A 22401-nucleotide genomic window follows, 5' to 3' on the forward strand; every position below is an offset into this window, starting at 1 on the left:
ATATATATACATATATATTTATATATGTATGTATATACATATATGTATTTTTATGTATAATATATAAACATATTTACATACACATATGTGTGTAAATATATAAATATATATTCACATATATAAATATATATGTGTGAATATATGTGCGGGTTGTGTATGAGTGTATGCTTGTATTACTGTACTACTGCACACTCCTGTCACACGACTGTGACTTAATTTCAAACGGTAGTTTACCGCACTGATGTCTTCGACTGTAACGTTTGTTTGGTTTCAAAGACGTGTTCACGGTCCCAGGGACTGTACCAGACTCTTCGGAACACTTCCTGTTCCTCAACCCTGCCAGCTGGAAATTCCCAAAACCATTATTCTCAGAACCCCCCCCCCCTGCTTCGTGACACACGTGACGGCGGTGTGGCGCCACCGTTTATCACCGTAGATGAGAGTTTTGCTCTGATTTTATCGAAACCTCGTCGGTTTCTGTCTCCGCTCTCGCCCCCCGCGGTCGTGCGTGACTCGGAGGCCGGAATTCTGCACTGGTGTCGAAACGCTGCTGTTTTATCTGAGATGTTTCACAAGATAGAAATGTTTTTTTGCTGTTTTTTTTTTTACTTTTATCTTTAATGTCACATGACTGTGGTGGAGCCAGACTGTAATTAATCATCATTAACCAGTAATGCTCATCATCATCATCAACAGGCAGTAACCAGTTTGAGAACTAGTTTCAGTCAGCAGTGTTCAGCCTTCCTACTGGTGAGAAAAGTTTCACAGACATGAATTTTTTAGTTAAGTTTTTAACCTGAATTGAACCTCATGGTTGTAAAACTGTTTTATTTTTTTTGTTTTTTTTTCATCTTGTGGTTTGGTCTGTTTCTCTTCTAATGACACTGACACATTAACGTCAGGTTGGAGTCGCTGCGACTCTGAACTACGTTGGTTGAACGGTTTCACGATGTCTGATATTTGTATTTTCTACTATTTATACACACGAGTATTGATTAACAATAAAATGGAGTCAAATGACGTGTTCGCCCTAGAGTTCCCTCCACGGCCAATCAGCTCTCTCTATCTGACCGTAGATCCTTCATAGTAATTGGATGGAGTCCAAAGGTCATCACTGAGACCAGTTCAGTTCTTTGTTTGGGTTTGGCATCAAGTCTGAATGAATGGAGGTTTTTCTCACCCAATAAAAATGCGGGGCGTGGTGCGTCCACCTGCACATTAAGTCCTTCACCGAGGACCAATCAGAGGTTGATGTAAATACAGGAGTAAACTTTAACTCAGGTGTTCCACCTGCACAGCTGACACATAAACGACGAGATATTTGAACTGAAATAAAAACCTGTGAACAAATATTTAATGATTAAAATTGAAGACGCCATGATTATCAACGGTCGTTATTAACGATCTACGATCTCTGTGAAACCAAACCATCGTGTCCAACAGCTCTGCATCTCCGTCCGGATCTCTGTCCCTCCACCCTGGTCAGTCTTAGTTGTGAATCCCAGCACCTCCTCCAGCTGTGTCTCCTGTAGCTCCACCTCCTGCCTGGTGGATGGCGCCACACTCCCCACATTATCCACCACCGCCTGGATTATAACACTCATGGTGGGGTGTGTCGGGAGAGGATTAGTCACAGAGTAAATGTTCCAGTCCCTGAGATAAAACCAGGAAACAGTCTGTTGGGTTCCAGATCGATGGCGGTATAGAGGGTTCGATTCCCGGCCATCGCATCTTGTCTAAGGGCAGTTGTGACCTTGGGGGTTCAAGTCCGAGTCCACCACCTGCCAAGGTACCACTGAGGTGCTCTGATTACGACACCGTCCCTACACACACACTGCCCCCCTCTGGTCACTTTGGTGATGGGTTACAATGTTCTGTGTCACAATTCACTCTATGTTCAAAGGCTTAGAATTGTTTAGAGGAAAATGAAGGCTAAAGCAGTCAGTGTGAGTGAGTGAGTGACAGCTGGACCAATCGGTTGACGCCTCCTGACCCTGTGACCTCTTTGGACAGAGACGTTCCTGTTTGACGATTATCTACTTTCTCCTAAAGAACATTGTCGTTCAAATGTTTACTGATAAAATCGGTTCCTTTTTCTACTGACGGCACGACAGAGCTGGGCTGTGAACTTTAAAGTCATCTGAAGCGTGTTTAAAGTTCTGGTTCACAACTCCTGTGCCCCTCAGGAGGTGCCCCCCCCCGCTCCCCCCCCCCACCCCTCGCTTTGGGAACAAAGGTGAAAGTGAGTGAAAGTGAACTCCTTGTTGTTGTGACACAACACACCACCGCACACACAACGAAACGTGACCTCTGCGTAAGCCATCGCCACAGTCAGCAGGGGGCAGTGTGTGGGGACGGCGCCACGCTCAGAGCACCTCAGTGGTAATTTGGCAGCCGGTGGACTCGAACCTGAAACCGTCCACTTCCTTGACTACCAAGCCAGTTACCGACAAAAGAGATTATGTTCTTGAAGTTTACAAACCTCTGAGAACGAGGTTTGAAAATCTATCCCATAATAAGCAGAATTAAAATGAAGCCAGAAACACGACAGCTAACAGTGAGGTGGAGACCCCGCGAGGTACGATGCAGCTGCGGTATGTCGTCAAGATTTACATCTGAAACATGTGAGAAACGCTCCGAGGCCAAAACAGCCGACTGTATACGAGTGACAGAACAGGACGGACGAGTTCTGGGAACCGTTGAATCTGACCCGGTCGGCGTTCTTAGAACATCCGATCTCACGTTTGTCAAAGGCCACTCAGACTATCAGAGTTTTTAACATTTTTGGAAATTTTTCTTTTCTTTTTTTTTTTTTACTATAGGTCACAACACACCTCTAGGAAAAAGACCAGATGCGACGGCGGTTGATCAACATACGGCGCCCTACACTTAAAGGACCAGTACGAATGCCTCACATACTACTCAGATGTACTAATACGTAAAGGATTATTTATCATCTTGAAGTTGCTCTGCTGAGCTGGTTCTTGTAGTGTTGTGTCATACAGGAGTCTCTGTTCAGACAGCTCCACCCTCTGGGAGGAGACCACACCTGCACGGCCAATGGGACGGCCCCCTGACTTCGCAGCATTAGCAGCCTCCAGCGTGTTGGCAACACAAAACTATCTTTCCATGAAAAACTGAACCTCTCCCCGACTGTCAGTGCCGTCAGCTGCAGGTAAAAAAATATATATATTTTTTTGTGATTTTCTTTTTAATCTCAGACTGTGCTCAACCTGTGGTTCTGTGGCGTCTTCTTTCGATCGACTGTTTTCTATGTCATGACTAGGTGGAGTTATTATTATTATTATTTTTTTAATTGTTATCATGAAGTTTAATTTGAAGTGTGGGAGGTGTTTAATTGTTATCTCTGTCAGATCAGGGCAGGACGACACGGCTGTTGAAACACACGCACACACACACACACACACATCCTGTCACCACATCATTTGATTAGGCAACATTGATCATTTGCTTATTGACCTGCTGTAACCTGTAAGTACTTTGATCCAGTCATAATATATTTGAATATAATCAACACCAGGGAAGAAAATTCACTTTTAACGATGATCAACATTTTGAGGTCGAATCTTCTGTGGTAACATGACTATTTTATATCCATTTTATTTGTACCTTTTTTGTGTATTTTCCATTGTGACTATTGCAGTTCAGGCTAACTTTAGGCTAGCTTTATTCATGAGTATTTTTTTGCTAAATTTCTGTCAACGTTTGAATTTTTTTTTTTAGCTTAAGCTGGAGTTGGAGCTAAATTAATTTTTGAATTCTTGATTTTTTTTATTATAAGCCAAAACCAGGGAAGAAAATTCACTTTTAACTATGATGAATATTTTGAGCGCATTTTTATAAATGTTTAACTTTTGGTAAATTAAACCTTTTTTGGTAACATGACTGTTTTATATGCATTTAAATTCGGAAGTTTTGCCCTTTGTAATGTAATTTCCATTGTTTCCAATACAGTTCTGTCCATTAGATCCACTATTGCAATATTAGGGATATTTTTCGTCTGTGTCCAGGCTAACTTTAGGCGAGTTTTATTCTTATTTTTTTCTATATTTCTGTTGCATTAGTTTGAATTTTTTTAGCTAAATTTTAACTAAATGTATGCCTTGGTTCGTCTTGGTAAAAACATGTATGACTTTTCTTGAACATTTCTTGCACTTTTTTAAATTAGAGTTGACTATTTTCACATTTCATAACCAGCTGCAGGCAGTTACTAACCTTTAGCTTCACTATGTCTAAGCAAAACATTGGTTTATGAACACGTCCTTTTATGTATTTGCCTAAAAAATATGAAATGTTTTCTATTTGACCTTTGATGTTTGGGTAAATTTGACCCCTCCCTAAAGTGACGACTCAGCTGTTTTACGTTTACTGAAATTCTTCTCAGGTCTGTTTTGAGAAACGTTAGAACCGTCAACACGTTTACAGTGTAAACATAGGGGACGTGTGTTTTATTTCACAGAAGAAAAAAAAGATGTTTTATTTCACAGAAGAAAAAAAAACAATCAGCAGTTTCCGTCAGTGCCGTCGTTTTATCTCCCGTGTTTTAAAAAACAATCAGCAGTTTCCGTCAGTGTCGTCGTTACGCCATCGTCCACAACTTGACCGAAGACCAAACTTGAGCTCCTCCGTTTGATCAACACCTGGTTCCAGTCACTCTCCTCGTCTTCATTTTCCAGGTCGTCAACTCGGCTCCGGAAATGTTGGGCATCAAAGGATACAAGTGCACGGCCCTGATCCGAGGTCTGGTTCTGTGGATCCTCCTGACCAACATCATGCTGGTTCTCTACTGCTTCACCAGTCCAACGTCGGCCCCCATCAGGTAGACCGCCAAAGAACATAAAACCAAACCTATAGAAATGTATTTCTACAGTATATTTAGATTGTATGTCATTTAATTACATTTTAAAACAACAACTTCAAAAGCTCAGACTGTGTTGATGGTGATACGCCTCTTTACAAAGGGTGGCGCTGTAGGAACAGCTTGGGCATCAGTGTGTTTAGAGTCTAATACTTTTATTTTGACGTTTGTTTGAGGTTTAAAAAAGTCTGGAAGAAGATGAAAGACGCTTCCAGATGGTAAAAAAGTCTGGAAGAAGATGAAAGACACTTCCTAAAACTAAAATCAAAACAAACTGTAGCATTTGTTTGTTATACTCATGCCCTGAAGCCCAACAACAGAACCGTGTTGAACCACCGATGTCACTCATGACCTTCTTCTTCACCCATGTTCCTCAGCCCCAGGGCCGCTCCTGAAGACACGTGTCCCCTCAGACTGGCCAGAACTCTGGAGAAGAATCAGACCAGACCTCCTCACCTCCCCGAACCCGGGTCAGGAGACTGCTCCCCTTCGTTCAACGTCGTGTTCATGAAGACCCACAAAACTGCCAGCAGCACCATACTCAACATCCTGTTCAGATTCGGGGAAAAACATCATCTGAAATTCGCCTTCCCCGACGGACGCAACGACTTCTTCTACCCGTCGCCGTTCCACTGCTCCCAGGTGAAGGACTACCAGCCCGGAGACTGTTTCAACGTGGTTTGTAACCACATGCGCTTCAACCACCAGGAGGTCTCCAAGCTCCTGCCTCCCACCGCCATGTACATCACCATCCTGCGTGACCCGGCGGCTCTCTTCGAGTCGTCCTTCCATTACTTCCGCAATGTGGTTCCTAGCACCTGGAGCATCAGAGGAGAGAACAAACTCCAGGAGTTTCTCGACCATCCTCGGAGCTACTACAGTCCAGATGGGTACAACTCCTTCTACATGAAGAACCTGCTCTCGTTTGACTTTGGCTTCGACAACAACATGGAGGCCGACGATCCGCGGATCACGGAGAACATCCGTGAATTAGACAGATATTTTGACCTGGTCCTCATAGCGGAACACTTCGAAGAGTCTCTTATTCTGCTGAAGGACAAACTCTGCTGGAGCATGGAGGACATTTTATACTTTAAACTCAATGCTCGGAAGAGTTCGTCCGTGTCTGAACTGTCGCCCGAGCTGAGGGCCAAGGCTTTGGAGTGGAACGGCGCCGACTGGAGACTCTACCAGTTCTTTAACGCCACCCTGTGGGCCAAGGTGGAGCGGTACGGGAGAGAGAGGATGAAACGTGAGGTGGAGGAGCTGAGGAGGAGAAATGCAGAAATGGAAGAGATCTGCATCGACGGAGGAGGTGCAGTGGAAGCCCCGCACATTCGGGACAGACATTTCAAGCCCTGGCAGCCCGTCGGGGAACTATCCATCCTGGGGTACAACTTAAAGGAAAACGTGGATCCCGAATTCAGGACCGTGTGTGAGAAAATGCTCACACCTGAAATCCAGTACTTGTCGGACCTGGGTGTGAGTCTGTGGGTGAGCCGACTGTGGGGCTGGTTGAAAGATACGATCATCACCAAGGCCGTCCCTGTGATCAAAGTGTTTCTGTAAGTGATCGTGACTTTAATCCTCTGACCTGTGAGCTTTTTTTTGTGCAGATACAAATGTGACGAAATATGGAGTTGAAAAGAAGACGTTTCTTCGTGGAAAAACGGAAAAAAGAAAATCGTAAAAATGTATATAAAATGAGACGATTATTTTATTTTGATAGTTTTTTTTTGCAGTGTCTGTGATGATGTACAGAGTATAACTTGACATTTATTTTTATAATTGATCTAATATTTGTTATTGTTTTTAAGCATTTAAATTCATTTTTTTAAAACAGAATTAGTTTTTGCATTTGACTTGAATTCACACGCACGCGCGCGCGCCGATCATGATCACAAAGCTAATGTTTGCAGTGATAAGTATGAAGACTGTTAATCCGTCCGTATTTGTATATACAGCAGTAAATGTGATAATACCTCCTTGGACGGACGTGTAACGATTTAATCTGAGTAAGACTGCCACCTGGAGGCGGATGACTGTAATTGCACGTGTTGCTATCAGTATATAAAAACGCTTTGTAGCTCTGTGTTCGCCTGGCTGACTTTCATTCCAGTTCGGGTGATTTTTTTTTAACCATTAAGAAGTGTTTGTCTTCGAACTTTTTGACTTTTCTCTGTATCACTAACATTATATACATGACTTTTTTTTTTACAGCGTATTTGAACTGATTCAGTCGAAGGCAGTACAGACACTGACTAAATACATGTACTGTGTTGTTTGGCAGGAGCAGGACTGAATTGATATGTGAATTATTTTACACTGTAGCAGATGTTAGCTGAATCCTACTGTACATGTGTGTTAAAGTATCACACAACATCGTTGACACGGTGTCATGGCACCATGATTGTTGATGAGGAAAGACATTTTTCATAAGTGACATAAACCCTAACCCGGGGCCTCTGTTGTTTACTTTACAACGCCTTCTCTTTTTCTTCTTGCATGCGTTTTGATTTTGTGATTGTTTGGATTTTCAGTGTTGTTTTTTTCCTTCTGAACTGAAAAAAAAATATATATTTTGATTTTGTGATTGTTTGGATTTTCACTGTGTTGTTTTTTCCTTATGAACGGAAAAAAATATAGATATTGGAACTTGGTTGATTTTAATTGATTATAAAATGTATTGTTAAAAAAATGTAAAAATGTAAAGGTGACTTTAAAATTGCAGTACCATCTAGTTTACTTGTGTTTGTTTTTTCAATGGTTTTATTTATTTTTTGGTAAAAAAAACAAAACAAATTAAAATCAATAAAATGCTGTATTACACTGAGATTTTCATAATGAATCTTAAATCAACTGCAACATTTGTGTTTTTCCTTCTGTGCCTGTAACGTATGATCAGACACTTTGACATGAAAAGTGTTCAGGCAGAACTGTTTGTGTACTGTAATAAAAAGCCCTCCCCAAAACAGGTCAGTGAATACTTAAAAAAAAAAGAAAGAAAATATTTAACATCTTACACAGCTAAGCTAACCTGTACCGGGGCAAATGGTTGTGGTGTTAATGTTTGTTGCTTTGAAATCTACCTTTTCATTTCTATTAAAAAAAATATTATTCCATACTTGATTCAACTGTAAGTATAAAATAATAAACAACCAGTTATATAGGCATTGTTGTTCACAAGAAAAAAAAATAGTGTCACCATTCAGTTACATGTTCATATGTTAAAAAACATACACATTTTTTCTATTAAATCTGATTTAATATTTATGTTTAAACACTGCTAAATCTCCGTAGAGCTCACACGTGCACAAGAGTTAAAGGGTTAAAATAGAGTAAAATAGAGCTCGGAATCAGAAAGGTTGCCTGTTCAAATTCCACAAGGAAAAGGCTGTGTTGATCTGAGAAAGCCCCAAAACTCCATCATGTGTTCTCTAGGTTTTAATTTACTTGTTAATACCATCTGGGTAATAATGACACACAATTATATAAATTAAATAAGACACCTTGAGAGCAGTGACAGTGTAATACATATTTACTTTATCCATGTACAATCCAAATCAAGGAGAGTATTACATATAAACAACAAAAGGACAGAAGGTTTGGTGGGGGGTGACAGGAACCACTGCTCCATCTTCACGGTGGTCGGGACAGTACTCAGCTCGAACCGGTCCGTCCACAGATAACCGAAACTGCCGGGAGATGGATTTGGAGCACAGTGTCCATGTTGACCATAGTTTTATAGTGTGGAGTATCAGAAGAAGAATGGGTGTTGGATGGTTGACAGACGTGTTGCACGTTCAGCCTTAGGTGACCCTTTGGCAGCGTCCTACATTATTCCTCTTCGGTTTCGTATTTGTGTTTGATTTGTTTCCACAGTTTCTAAATAAAAAAAGTATATTAGGTACAATTACACTTGTTTCCACAGTTTCTAAATAAAAAAAAAATAGGTACAATTACATCTTGCGCTTGCAGAATTATTTCAAGTAAGTAATTTTCAGTTTAAGTTCAGTTTTCAGACATTTCAGGACACAACCGCTAAGCGGCTAAGTTAGCTTAGCTTAGCCAGGGTAACGCCACTTCGCCCTTTGATAGCAAGGTCAGGACAAAAATGAACAAACTTCACAGCAGCAAACGACTTACCCCGCGGTTCATATATTCATATAAGGCGTCTCCACCTTGGTCAAATATCCGTTCAAAGAGTACCGCTCCAACCATGACGGATATGGCGAAAGTAGACGTTCGCCTGAAGAAAACATTGTAGAAGGAACGAACCAGCGCCATGACGGTGGATGTGACTGCGCAAGACCGGGGAATACAATGTACTTCCGCCTCAGAAGCTCAGCTCGAACATTTCCGGTGTCGGCTAACGATGCAGGAAATGTAGTAAAGAAAAATGTGCTACAAACGAATTGTTGAGTTCTTTCTTAGCAGTCGCTGCCCGATCTGGAAAGAAAGTGTGAACTAAGGACAGCCGCACTTCAATGGTTTGAACTATTTTATTTGAATTAAGTGTATAATTGATGATAATTGATGCTAGTTCATGAACAATCGCTAGAGGCGCGCGGTCTTTAAAATATATAGAAAACTGGTTTCACGCAACGCAACAGACGTTATTTTGTAAACGTGTATTAAACGTGTGATTCACCGGAGTTCGAATGGAGGTCCTATAAAAGCTCAAAATAAGAAAGCGTCTCGGTTTTGTTGCCACGAGGTGGCAGCACGAGAATACCGTTAGTTGTTGATGTTCCATAGTTAGAACTTTCGTGTCTTAGGGCAAAATTCTCTTTAACCTTTATTTTTAGGTTGGTAATAATACTGTAAAATAATGAATGTACAAAGGAAGTTTGTAAGAGCGTGATATGGTGATCAGTGGTTTGATTCTCGTCTGTCACGCAAAGGTCAGATGTTCAAATCCAACTTTGTCCAAACTCTCAAACCTGTTGGGCTCAGTTGCCAAGGTGATCTCCATTTTTTAATTAAAAAACCACAACATATTGTTTGTCAACTTCTTTTTTACATTCATTTTTTTCATCCTATTATAAATTTTGCTTGTTTACGTCATACTTTTATTGGCCATTAAGTCCATCATGTGATACCAGAGTTTTCAAAGTCGTGGCCGGGGGGCCCTTCTAGTCCGTAAAACCCCCACGTCTGGCCCATCACCAGATGTCAATGGTATTGGCCATTAAGTCCATCATGTGATACTAGGGTTTTCAAAGTCGCGGCCGGGGGGGCCCTTCTAGTCCGTAAAACTAAAAATTAAATTTTGCTCTTTTTATGATGATTTCTATTTTGTGTTTATTTATTTTCAATTGTTTTATTATTAAAATGCTTTGGTTGTTCATTCAAGATAAAAAAAACATTTTTTGCTCTGTTAACGTTGTAGTAGTTTAACAGAATTTATATTAAACAAAAACTTCTTTAAAAAATATGATAAATATATGTGATAAAAAAAAGTCAAATGAATGATTCTAGTATAGAATCGGACTCGCTGCTCGGCCGTGTGTGAATGATGTCGCCTCTTCAGCTAATGTGTTTACGTCAATGACAAAGTGCCGTCATCGTGAGGTGGTACTTCTCTTTGTGTGTTTGCTAACGCAACGTCACTTTCAGTAAATTCTGACGCCAGTGTTTTTATTGTCTTCTTAGAGGATTAAAAGGTGACATTGAGATTTGAACACACAAACTGCACCATGGGGAAGAGGTACTACTGCGACTACTGCGACAGGTCCTTTCAGGACAACATGCACAACAGGAAAAAACACCTGAATGGTGTTCAGCATCACAGAGCTAAAAAGGCCTGGTTTGACAATTTCAGAGGTGAGAGACTGTTGTTATTGTCTGTCTCTTCAACCAGCGACACTATGAATATAATTTAGAGCTGGCAAAAGTAACATGTTATTTACGTATAATGGTATGCACTGCATAGAGAATGATTCTGCTGTTGCTGAGGACAACAACGTTTTGAAAGAAACTTCTGACTAATGTGTGAATAATGTGCACCCCCGAGATGAATAGAAAACACGACTCAAAACTTTTTAATTGAAATTGTAGTTATACTTCAGCATATTTTTCTTGATATATTTTATTCAATATCATTCATTCTGTCATTTTTATAGATTTTAAAATGTACAAATATTTCCCCCCCTGTAATAAATAGAAATGTTTTCTCAATTATTAATTATTAAGTTCAGATTACTATTTAAAATTTAATTCTATATACTGTATATATATATGTTTTTTTTCATTGGACGATGAACAGACGCTGCAGCCGTCCTTCATGATGAACAAACCAAGAAACCATGCAGAAGGTTTCTCCAAAGGGGTAACTGTGCACTTGATCAAATTTACATCAATTTAAAAAAAGAAAAAAAAATGACCCAAACTGTACTCATTTCTGGACCTTGTTTTCTTTTCTGTAGGAATATGTGACTTTGGTCCAAACTGCAGGTTTTCTCACATGTCTGAACAGGAGATGTTTAACCTACAGAGACATGTGCAAGGTAAGCTCCACCCAAGGCCATCTCTTTATGACAGTTCGGAGGCACAGTGGCCTCTGGGTCGTACAGACACTAGAGGCACTACATCGTCCAGGGAGCCCAGTCTGACTGTGACACCTGTTAAATGTCTGCAGCAGATGCAACAATACATCATTTCCTGTCCAAAACGGCTGATACTTTACGGAGTATTTTCCACAAATACTCCATTCTTAGGTGAAAGACAGAGTATTGAGGAGTCTCAGGAAAGACAGCTAAGAGGACGAAGTATCGAGGACTGGCTCTCCAGAAGAGAGAAGAGGCGAAGCGCCCTCAGTAGTGAAGGGTAGGTGTTCCGTATTTGTTTGACTCGTCCTCCAACTCTTTGTGGTTTTTCTTCTTTGATGGAGAATCAAACGGTGTTCATTTACAGAGAACTCAAAGACAAAGACATGAGTGAAGAAGAGCCGACAGACGACGACGTACCTCCGCAGCTTCTGTCCGTTCCCGATCTCCCGCCCTCACTGATGCCTCCTCCTCTGGGCCGCTGGAAACTGAGAGTGGAGACCACCTGGGGCTGAGAGGTTTTTGATTTCTGATAAATGACGGTGAGGAATTCTAGAGATGTACTGCCGCGTATCTTTATCTTTATGTCAAGAAAAAAAAGGTTAGCTTAAGAAGTGACCCCTGCCCAATGACTCCCCCTATTGACTGAAAACTATAATTTATTTACTGCAGATGTTAGATTTGTTATATTTATTCTTCACTCTTCTGTCGGACAGTGACAGGTGAAACTGTTAAATACAGTCCCACTAGGTGGCAGCAGATTACTATTACAAAGTAAAAAAAGAGACCTTCAGCTCTTCATGTGTGACTTTACTCAATTCCTGCCAGTATTTCAGTGTTGTGTTCAACCAAACAGGTCACAGTTTCACACTTTAAAAATTAATCGTGAATCGTCATCTGAAACTGGAAGATCATTATGTTTCACACTTTTGTTTGGTAGTGCACCATGGGATGTTTTCAGAATTAGAATTTTTTGGGAGACACTGGCTGAAGTGATGTGGTCTATATGGGGATTTGTATTTTTAATTTGTCTGTTTTCTATAAAACAGGAGCAGTTTTTAACGCGGCTCATAATTCTCTGTTATGTCTGACGTTTTAACGGCGTCTGTGTTTCTTCAGTTTCTCCACCGATCAGCAGCTTTTCACACAGATTCCTGTCCTGGGACTCATTTCATGTCAAGTTCTTCCATCCAGAATGCAGCACGGCTGAGCCGAAGAACTGCAGTTTATACTGAAGTACTGCAATACCAGGTTAATCGTTGATTTAATTCCCTCCAGTTTATCTCAGCCGCCTGGAAGAGTCTGCAGAGAAAATAGATCTCATACTTTTGACGACCATAAAACTTTATGTCAAATGTTGTTTTTCATTGTTTATGAAATGTTTTTGCACAATAAAAGCTGCTGCTGCTGGGTTGTCGGTTCAACCCTCATCAAAAGTCTCCGTGTCTGTTTACACTGATGGGAAAATCAAACCAGAGCTGAAATGACCCATTTTTTTGAATAAAAGATTAGGAATTAAACCGACGCATTAGTGTTTTTCACTTCACTTCCGTCAAACAATGCAGCTGTGAACAAATCAAACACGCGGTTCCCGATCTTTATCTGCCTAATATTTGTGTGGAATTGTACTAGTAAATACCAGCAGGTCTGGTCTGACAGCAGGGCAACTTCAACAAAACGTATCTTTTTCTCACGGTCAGCTGTCGCGCTGTCGGGTTTTGTATGAAAATGAAAAATTAAATTTTGAGAACACATCAAAATGAAAATGAAAAATTAAATTTTGAGAAAACATCAAACAAAGGAAATGAGCAACGGATCAATCTGGTTCTCAGGATCAGTATCGGTCCGATGTTCTAAATTAGAGGATCGAACACCGTAAATCAACTTTAGTCCTTTTCGATACGATACCTTAGCCCAAATACTCAACTTTGCGCGTCGTGCCCTAAACAGCGACGGTATCGCCTCAGCAACGGAAACCTGTGGCATTATGGAGTAAAAAAAGAAGGTATCGGATTGATATCGGCATCGGCCGATACTCCAAGTTGCAGTAATTTACATATAAAAGTGGCAACTAGCGACCCCTAAAGGAAACCTCTGAAATATTGTAGTTATGTAATTTTTTTACAGGCTGTGACTTGATGAGTAAGAATTCTACAAAGAAGGAATTCTCCGATGGAAACTTTAGAAAGAGTACAAAGAAGGAATTCTCTGATGGAAACTTTACAAAGATTTTAGACATAAATGGAGGAATATGTAGATGATTGATTTTTTTATTGTCAAAGAACCTTTTGACTCACAGAAACACTCTGTGAGTCAGAAAATGTAGGGGAAAAAAAAATCTTAAACGTAGTTTTCTGAACGCTCCAAGGGCAGAATATATCGTTAGATTTAAACATTTGAAATGAAATGTTCCTTCACAGTGTGTTTTCTTTTGTAGAGGACGGTATAGTACGACTGAGTACATACAGTACCTCCAGTGAAGGTTGTACGGTGAAATGCAATCTAGAGTCTGAAGTCTTCGGTGAAAACTCAATTTAAAGTGTTAAAGTACAGAACTGGACGAACAAACGCTTCTTCTTCATCTTCTTCTTTGCTGCTTATTTTCCAAACAAAATTTTTCTCTTCAGTGATACAACCTCTTTAACCCCACAGTTCCTAAAAACATATGACTGACTTCCCAGAAATGAAGAGAAAATTCCATGACTGAATGAAAGAATAAAGACATTGCTGGTACGTTTCATGGGAATTCTCCTCTTATATCTCTCAATCTAAAAGTATCAAAGCTGAGAGATTTTCTCTGCGATCTCTTCCATCCGACTCAAACATTTAAAAAAAATTTTTTTCCTCCCTGCTGTTGATCACAGACAATCGGTCGTCAGTTTATTCACCCGTTTGTGCTCTTTGATGCTTTGATTTAAGCGGTTTGGCCCCCATAAAATATTAAAAAAAACATATTCCTAAAATAGAGAAAAACATCTTTTACTTTCCCTGCAGATGTTCTCCAGTAAATAGATTTTTTTTTCTCTCCACTCACGTCGTTCTGGTTTAGTCCTATTATAAAAATCATTGATTTGTTGAGTGCTGCTCCTGACGTTGTTCACTTGAATGTTTCTGTCTTTGTTAAGGTTCACTCAGCCTTCAGAGGGGGGGAGGGGGCGATGAACACAGTAATACTCAGTACACGGACGAACAACCTATTAAAAACGACAACGGCAGCAAACTATAAAAAAGGATAAAAAAAGAAGCTTTTCTTTAAATTTAAATAAAATCAAAAATAAATGGAACCAAGATGGAAAATTAGACTTGAACAAAGGTCCAGCTGTGACCAAGACTGGAGCAGCGATCAGGCAACTAGGCAACCAGGCAACCAGGCAACCAGGCAACGGCAGCAGCAGTTCTGAGCTGAACACACTGTATAAAAACTCACTGACAAAAAATTATTTTTTTCTACAGATTTCTTTTATTACAGACACGAAAATTATCCCCACAGCTGCAAACATGCACAGACTTGACTAGTGAGAACTTTACAATTTTTTTTTTTTTTTTTTCAAATTCACACATTCAGATTTTTTACATGCACACAAAAGTTCCAGGTACAACTGCAGGCCGTGACGTCCACTGTGGTTGTCGGTTCGAACCCATACATGCAGGAGCTGGGCCTAGTTTGGGAGTCATGGGAATGGTTACCATACGCACCACAGTAAGGACTGTGCTTTATCTCCAGTTTTCATCTAAATAGGATCATGATCATCAGAAGAACTAGGATTGATTATTAGGGCACACGTCATTTGGCGAAACCCTGGCATTGCGTGATCGGGTTTTCATTATTAGAAGAAAAACCAATAACGTTTTTTACAGATATTACATAATTATGCTAATATCGGACCGCTAATATAAGTCGGCCGATATTATTGGACATCCCTAGTTTTTAAGATGTCTTTCTGGAAATTTCATAGATTTCAAATTTTTGAGTGTTTTATTTTTCTCTGTAACATCTGGAAGAATCTCCAAGAAGTCAATTAGCGCCAACTACTGACCAAGTTAAGAATCACTGCTCTAACAAAGGCACCAAAATAGAACATGTCAACACTTAAATCAAACGCACAGCAACAGTAGAGACAAAGTTCCACTCCGCAAAACACCGCAACACAGTTCAGACACAACACAGTATTCGTCATATGTCTAAAGACGAGATTGTACACATTAAATATATACTTTATACTTGCACAAACCCATATGGTACTACGAAGTATTCACACAATGTAAATTCATGATATACTAGCAGCGACTTTGAACTTATTGCCTCCGTCTCGTAATTTTCCTCTCGCCGTCCAGCTTTGATTAACAATCAGATCGAAAGAGAGAGAAAAATATATGACATTTAGTAAAACTTCAGTCGAGAGTCGACAAAAACAATTGACATCAGTTCAACAAACAGCACGTAAGTACATGAAGGTGGTAAAAATCTCCAGTTAAACTGGAAATAATACTCCTAAGTAATCAGAATAAACCTGATTTTTTTTTATATATTTAGATATATATTTAGTATTGATTATCTCTTTGTACAAAATGTATGTTACATCACAACAGCACTGGTTTAATGCGTCTCTTTTCCAAGTATGAAAATATAACCGTGTTACACTTTAAACGATACAGCGTGTTGTTTTGGTGTTCCATGTAAAAAAAGCCATAAAACCACATTCTGATGATATGTTAAATTATTCTTCACAGCATATTGCAGTACCGAGTATTTAGTATTTCGTTTGCACATCCACAAAAGTCGACATTTACATGTCAAATACTGAGATTATTTTTGCCATGACCACTTTACAAATTGCATAATTATTAAATACATCACTCGGAAATTTGACTTCACACACGCACGTGCACACACACACACGCAAACACACACACGCAAACACACATTTTCACATCGTGTCCATGCAGGTGTGTGAACTCCTCACTACTGAGCTGCTGTAGGAATAACCAACGAATACCAGGTGGTGGCGTGGTGGAGCAGTAGTGGAGTAGCCGTAAAGTAGCGGTGGAGTAGTGGTGGAGTACAGGTGCAGTAGCGGTGGAGTACAGGTGTAGTAGCGGTGGAGTACAGGTGCAGTAGCGGTGGAGTAAATGTGCAGTAGCGTTGGAGTACAGGTGTAGTAGCGGTGGAGTACAGGTGTAGTAGCGGTGGAGTACAGGTGCAGTAATGGTGTAGTAGCGGTAACACAGTGCAGTGTGGTCACAGCTGATTGGTCTGGTTGCACAGTTACACACAGCTACAAACCCCGTGAACAGAGAAGTTGGTTCACCTTCAAAATAAAAGTTCAGGAAGAGTTTGTTGGTTTGTCACTGAGTCCTGACGTTTATTTTAGGACAGGGATCTGCCCCTCCCCTCCCCCTCCTCCTCCTCCTCCCCTTCCTGTTGTCTCCAGTCAGTTTTTTTCTCCCCCCTCTGTCGTCTTCCTCATTGTCTTTTTTTATTCTCGAGCTCCTGGAGATTTTTTCATGTTAAAAATATTCTTTTTTTTTTCTCCTCTCCACTGGGAGACAACACGCACCAGCCTTTATTTACCCCTGATAGGGTAAAAAAAACAGAGGAAGGTAAATATAATACATTTGGAATTATATAAATATAATAAAAGTGGAGGATAATGTGTTTGACTATTATATACATACAGTATATTCACATATATGTATGTATATATAAACGTATTGTTGTATAATGTATATATGTATATACATATATATGATAGTCAAACCCGTTTTATTATACTAATATCAAATAAAAATGAAATATATTGATATATAAATATACGTATATATATTTATATATATGTATGCATGCATGCATACATATATGTTTATATACAGTATATATATATTAATATATCTTTATAGAAATCGTCAATTTCAGTCATTATCCCTGGTCATTATATTACATATACATTTATGTATATGTATATACACATGTATTAACATAAATATTTGTATATATGCATGCATGCATACATACATATATATAAATATATATACGTATATTTATATATCAATATATTTCATTTTTATTTGATATTAGTATAATAAAACGGGTTTGACTATCATATATATGTATATACATATATTTGTATGCGTCCATATACAAGAGCATACACACATATATGTGTATATATAAATACATGAACACATTATCCTCTACTTTTATTATATAAAAATAATTCCAAATTGATTGATTGATTATATTGACTTTCCTCTTTTTTTCCCCATAAACAATTGACTCGACTCAATCACTGAGCAACAGAATTAATTTAAAACCAATAAAAATCGTTCTCTGTTCGTCGTCGGGTAAATAATCATTCCGGTGAAGCTACAGTCGTCGGTAACGTCTGAACCAACTCTTTTGCTCGTGGTGTTTGTGTGTCTTTAATTTTCTGTTGTACCTGATGACGTCACATCTAGTCCTAGTCCTAGTCCTGGTCCTAACCTAGTTCATCGCTGCAGTAGGAGGGTCAGTGCATGCACAGCCATGCACACGCCGGAAGGATTTCAATTTGATTTCCAAGCGTCTACTTCGATGGAATTTATCTTCCTTTTTTTTTCTTCGGCTCGCAGCAGTTCATATCTCACCTGGGAAAACAGCTGTGAGACATAAACCCGAACCCCCAGCTGCTCCGCCGTAAAAAAAATAAATCCAAAGACCGATGAATGTTTTAGAACTCAGTGACGACACCTGGACTCTGATCTGGTACACAGCTGCCGGAGTTCCACACGTGTCGTGGGTTCGAGGCTCTCTCGCTTCCTGTGTTGTCATCACATCACTACACCTGACGCCTTCACTTCGATTACTGCAGTACTCTTCACATTAAAAAACCTCATCCAGTAGTATTTGTTATATTGACCCTCCTTAGAACAACATGTATTTGAATGTGGCACGTTATACTCCGTGTATTGATTTGTGCAGTACTAACCCCGTCAGTACTAGACATTATTACTAGGTGCATTCTAAACTGCAGTGTTTTAAACCTGTGGTCCCCAACCCGGTTTTTGTACCAAGAACCGGTCGACCATCGTTGAAAGATCATTATATTTTCAAAATAAAACTTTTTTTAGACTTTCTTCTGTTAGTACAAGAGTCTGAATGACCTTTGACCTGTTGTTGTGAAACATTGACAGATTATCTTTGAATGAAAACAGTACAGGGACATGACGGGATTATTTCGCGATGAAGTCAATTAGTAGAACTGAAGTACGTTTATTCACTGTAGCCCGGTACCAAATGACTCACGGACCGGCACAGGTCCCCGGACCAGGGGTTGGGGACCCCTGTTTCTATTTGACAAACATCAAGCGTTAACATTTTAAACATCGATCACAGCGATCACTACTGTATGTTTTGTACACTGAAATACTGGAGTCGTCTGCGTAACGCTTTTCCTTCGACTAACGATCCAGGAATCCTACGGAAATTTGAGCTATTTTTCTCAGGCTTCTCTCTCCAGGCGTTTGTATTTCTGTCTAATCAGGATCTGCGGAGCCACGCCCACAGTGTGTGTGTGTGTGTGTGTGTGTTGTAGAGAATAAAACATTCAACATGGGCAGGATTTGGATTCACATTTGGTTTTTTTCTCCGGCTCCCCCGCGTGTCTGGGTCGGGATCGGCGGACGACCTACTTCATCCCTCTGCGGAGCATCTGGTTGGCTGCGATGAGCATCACGCTGATGATGAACGCAATGGCGAAGGCACAAATCAGGCTTTTGCGCACACATGTGTGTTTTTCCTGTTGTGTCGGACTCGCTGTGGAGGAAAGAAAAAAAAAAATCGAGAGAAAAGTTTTAGAATTTAGAGAGATTTTTTTTTTGGGCTCAGGTCAGAGGTCAACAACCTGTGGTACCGATGACACAGATATTCTCATGTATCGTTGATGAAATGCATCGCAATATATCAATTATAGCAGAATCCTTATATCGTGATATTATCATTATCGCAAAAGACTGTGATATGGTATCGTGATACCCAGCCCTAGTAAACCATTTTCCCACCTTTGCGTCACCCACCCTCTGCTCGTCTCTTCCTCCAGATATTCGCAATATTCAGAATGACTTTCAACTACACTGCCCCCTCAGTCTGTCTGTGGTATTTTTTACCCTTCTTGCTTTTGTGAAGTGGTCTTGTTTATCGTTTTTTAATACGTTTTTTAGTTAGATAGATTTATTATTATTATTATTATTATTATTATTATTATTATTATTATTATTATTATTATTATTATTATTATTATTATTATTATTATTATTATTATTATAATTGCTAAACACCCATCCACCCCCAGGGGGCGTACGTACTGTCAATGGCCACATGGGCCTCTGTACTGTTCAGGTGGCTCTCCTCAGTGATGATGATGTTCTCGATGTCTTTCATGGTGAGGTGGTCTCTGAACGTGTCGTAGAGAAGCCTCTTCAGTTCGTCCACCGTCAGCTTCTGCATGTCGCACTGGGAAACAACAGATCTCATTAGCATTTTTAGCTTTTGTCCCAGCGTCCCTCAGGTCGGCAGTAACTGAATGAAATTAATTATTTCATGACGCAACTGACGGTTTGAGTGGACGGAGAACAAAGACTTTATATTTAAACGTCTGACAAACACTGACGACAACGTACAACAAAAACCCCATCTGGCTCTGTAATGGTTTGGGGCTGCATTTTAGCCAAGATGTTAAGTTTATAACAGTTGCTAAATGTTTTTTTTTTTTTCTGGAATTAAGAGAATTCTTTTGTCAGTTTGAATTGTAAAAGGGGTCTCAAAATAGAGGCCGAGGGCCACCTGTGGCCCATGGACACCACATCTCCGGCCCACACTGTTAGTCAATAGTGTGAATAAAAAATTAGATTTTGCTTTTAAAATTTTCAATTTAATTCTTAAAATGATATTTTTGGTCAAACAGTTTACTAACAGAGTACTACGATATTTTACAGCATTTAAAAATACGGCCATGGTTGCAGCAGTAGCGCCCCCCCCGCCCCGTCCTCCCAAATGCAAAATGTACTGCACCTTGTTGTCTCTCCGTTTTGGTATTTTTATTTTTTTTCCTTCTGCACACACTGCAGGTTACCTTCCAAAACACGGAATCAAAATCCGCTCCGTGGAACTTGTCCGGCATCCCAGTGCTGGAGAGTTTGGGCCCGAGCAACGCGACGAACTCCTCGAAGCCGACCTGGCCGTCGCCTGATAGAGAAAACACAGAGACAGACGTGGCTCATACGCTGGTTCTGTGTGCGGAGCACGGAGTCCTGTGAGGGTCAGATGAACGCACCGTCCATGTCCAGTCTTTGGATGATGACCTCCAGCTCCACCTCGTTGGGCATGTAGCCCAGCGAACGCATGGCCGTTCCTAACTCCTGCTTGGAGATAAAGCCGTTCCCATCGCGGTCGAACACTTTGAAAGCCTCACGTATCTCTGTCGGAGGAGAAGAGTGACAATAATTGAAAAGAACGGCTGGAAAGAGAGGGGGGAAAAAAGGAGCACTTTCACACTCCAGCAGTCAGCGCTGTTGTTTTCCAAGGTTTTTAAATCGGTTCTGGGTCCTAATGAAGAGAGAGTTCCACAGACTGACGGTTCTTTATTAAACTCAATTGGAAAATCCCTGCATTTTTACTGATTTGATCTCAGAATTGTTGTTCAATCAAACTGAGTCAAACTTGTTCTTCCTCGTGACATTTTTTCAGGGATGTCCGATAATATTGGCCGATATTTGCTTAATTATGTAATATCTGTAGGGATGCCGATATCATCCAAACACTTAATTTCCGATTCCAATTCAACCGATACCGATATAGGCCTGGTAATATTTATTTATTTATCTGTACAAACCACTGAGATTTTCAACCGATACCGATATAGGCCTGGTAATATTTATGGCTTTCACTTTCATATACAGCTGTTTATCCCCAAAACACATCATTACACGAAACCCAGGCATTGCATTATCGGGTTTTCATTATCGGAGGAAAAACCGTTAACAAGTCGTCCGGCTATTAAATAACATGCTAATATCGATATTATCGCACATCCCTAAATATCTGTTAGAATCGTAATCGGGTTTTCATTATCGGAGAAAAAAACTGATATAGATGCCTGGGTTTCGCCAAATTATGTGTGGCCTAAAATTAGATTTGGGGAAAATCGGCTGTATGTGAAAGTAAAAGCCACTAGATGGCAGCATTGCAGCTCATTTTATTCATCTGTTTTAATAATCAGGGGATTGTATGGAGGATGTTGTTGTCAGTGGTTTGGGCAGATAAACAATGATCTGCATATTGGATATCGACAAAAAGTAAATATCGTACATCCCTGGTTAAATCCCGTCTTTTAGCGCGGTCGTAAACACTCAGGTGAATCCCGCAGCGGACTCTGTGTGGCAGCTCGTTAACAGCCGACATGTAATAAACAGCCTGGGAAACGACTGTCGTCGTGAATCACAGTCAACAGGTGCAGCGTCTGCCAACCGTCGCGCTATTTCTGCCTCTGCTTAGTTGAGATTTATTGCATTGTCGTCAACGTTTTCAGTCAACTGCAGGGGATAAAAATTTTACACTCAGAATATTAATGATTAATGCCATAATAATATAAAAAAGATCAGTTTCATCATTGGCCGACTCAGAAAAGAGAGAGGGTGAGTGGAGACACGGCGGAGTTCTGTAGCACCAGTGAACAATGGGTGGCTGTTCATCAATGTTTCAGCACCACGGACAGAGTCTGAAGCAATTCTATGATTTTCAGCACCACGGAGAGAGAATCCATTCTGTGACAGATGATCTGCCGCAGTATATTTGGTTTAAAATCCAAATGCTTCACCCCGCGGTCGATGGAACAGATTTAACGAAGATTCACGGGCGACTGGACAGAACTGCACGCTGTTAATGTTCCAGCACCAGTTCACACACGGCACAAATGTTGTGGCACCAGGCCCTTCACACAC

General features: G+C 40.2%; 4 protein-coding genes across 7 annotated transcripts in view; 2 read left to right on the forward strand and 2 right to left on the reverse strand.

Annotated features, from left to right (window-relative positions):
* The first annotated feature begins 2277 nt into the window (after nt 1-2277).
* Nucleotides 2278-7442, forward strand: gal3st1b (galactose-3-O-sulfotransferase 1b). 2 transcript variants are annotated; one of them, XM_017038294.2, is made up of 3 exons: nt 2278-3175; nt 4698-4840; nt 5257-7442. In XM_017038294.2, exons 2-3 carry the CDS (start codon nt 4719-4721, stop codon nt 6446-6448), a joined length of 1314 nt encoding a protein of 437 aa, XP_016893783.1. In that variant the 5' UTR covers nt 2278-3175; nt 4698-4718; the 3' UTR covers nt 6449-7442. The 2 variants fall into 2 exon arrangements, with proteins under 2 accessions (XP_016893783.1, XP_008324084.1); XM_008325862.3 differs by lacking the exon at nt 2278-3175 and having other exon boundaries at nt 4607-4840.
* A 957-nt stretch (nt 7443-8399) lies between these two features.
* Nucleotides 8400-9200, reverse strand: uqcr10 (ubiquinol-cytochrome c reductase, complex III subunit X). The gene is made up of 2 exons (XM_008325858.3): nt 9026-9200; nt 8400-8764 (listed from the first exon to the last, which is right to left on the reverse strand). Exons 1-2 carry the CDS (start codon nt 9164-9166, stop codon nt 8717-8719), a joined length of 189 nt encoding a protein of 62 aa, XP_008324080.1. The 5' UTR covers nt 9167-9200; the 3' UTR covers nt 8400-8716.
* Nucleotides 9201-9215: 15 nt separating this feature from the next.
* zmat5 (zinc finger, matrin-type 5) lies at nt 9216-12947 on the forward strand. Of its 3 annotated transcripts, none has more exons than XM_008325859.3 (7): nt 9216-9369; nt 10535-10705; nt 11148-11210; nt 11308-11388; nt 11599-11707; nt 11795-11969; nt 12547-12947. In XM_008325859.3, the coding sequence occupies exons 2-6, from the start codon at nt 10579-10581 to the stop codon at nt 11940-11942; spliced, it is 528 nt and encodes a 175-aa protein (XP_008324081.1). In that variant the 5' UTR covers nt 9216-9369; nt 10535-10578; the 3' UTR covers nt 11943-11969; nt 12547-12947. The 3 variants fall into 3 exon arrangements, with proteins under 3 accessions (XP_008324081.1, XP_024918377.1, XP_016894557.1); XM_017039068.2 differs by adding an exon at nt 9985-10060 and having other exon boundaries at nt 9236-9369; nt 11795-12947; XM_025062609.1 differs by having other exon boundaries at nt 11795-12947.
* Nucleotides 12948-18975: 6028 nt separating this feature from the next.
* Nucleotides 18976-22401, reverse strand: part of cabp7b (calcium binding protein 7b) — a 15339-nt gene continuing 11913 nt past the window's right edge. Inside the window, exons 2-5 of the mRNA XM_008325857.3 lie at nt 20736-20879; nt 20535-20647; nt 19768-19915; nt 18976-19219 (exon numbers count right to left, since the gene is read on the reverse strand). Of these exons, the coding sequence (XP_008324079.1) occupies nt 19092-19219; nt 19768-19915; nt 20535-20647; nt 20736-20879 (533 nt within the window). The 3' untranslated portion in view covers nt 18976-19091. The remainder of the gene's footprint in view (nt 19220-19767; nt 19916-20534; nt 20648-20735; nt 20880-22401) is intronic.

This window comes from Cynoglossus semilaevis, chromosome 14 (genome assembly GCF_000523025.1).
Source record: "Cynoglossus semilaevis isolate Cse_v1.0 chromosome 14, Cse_v1.0, whole genome shotgun sequence".
NCBI lineage: Eukaryota > Metazoa > Chordata > Actinopteri > Pleuronectiformes > Cynoglossidae > Cynoglossus > Cynoglossus semilaevis.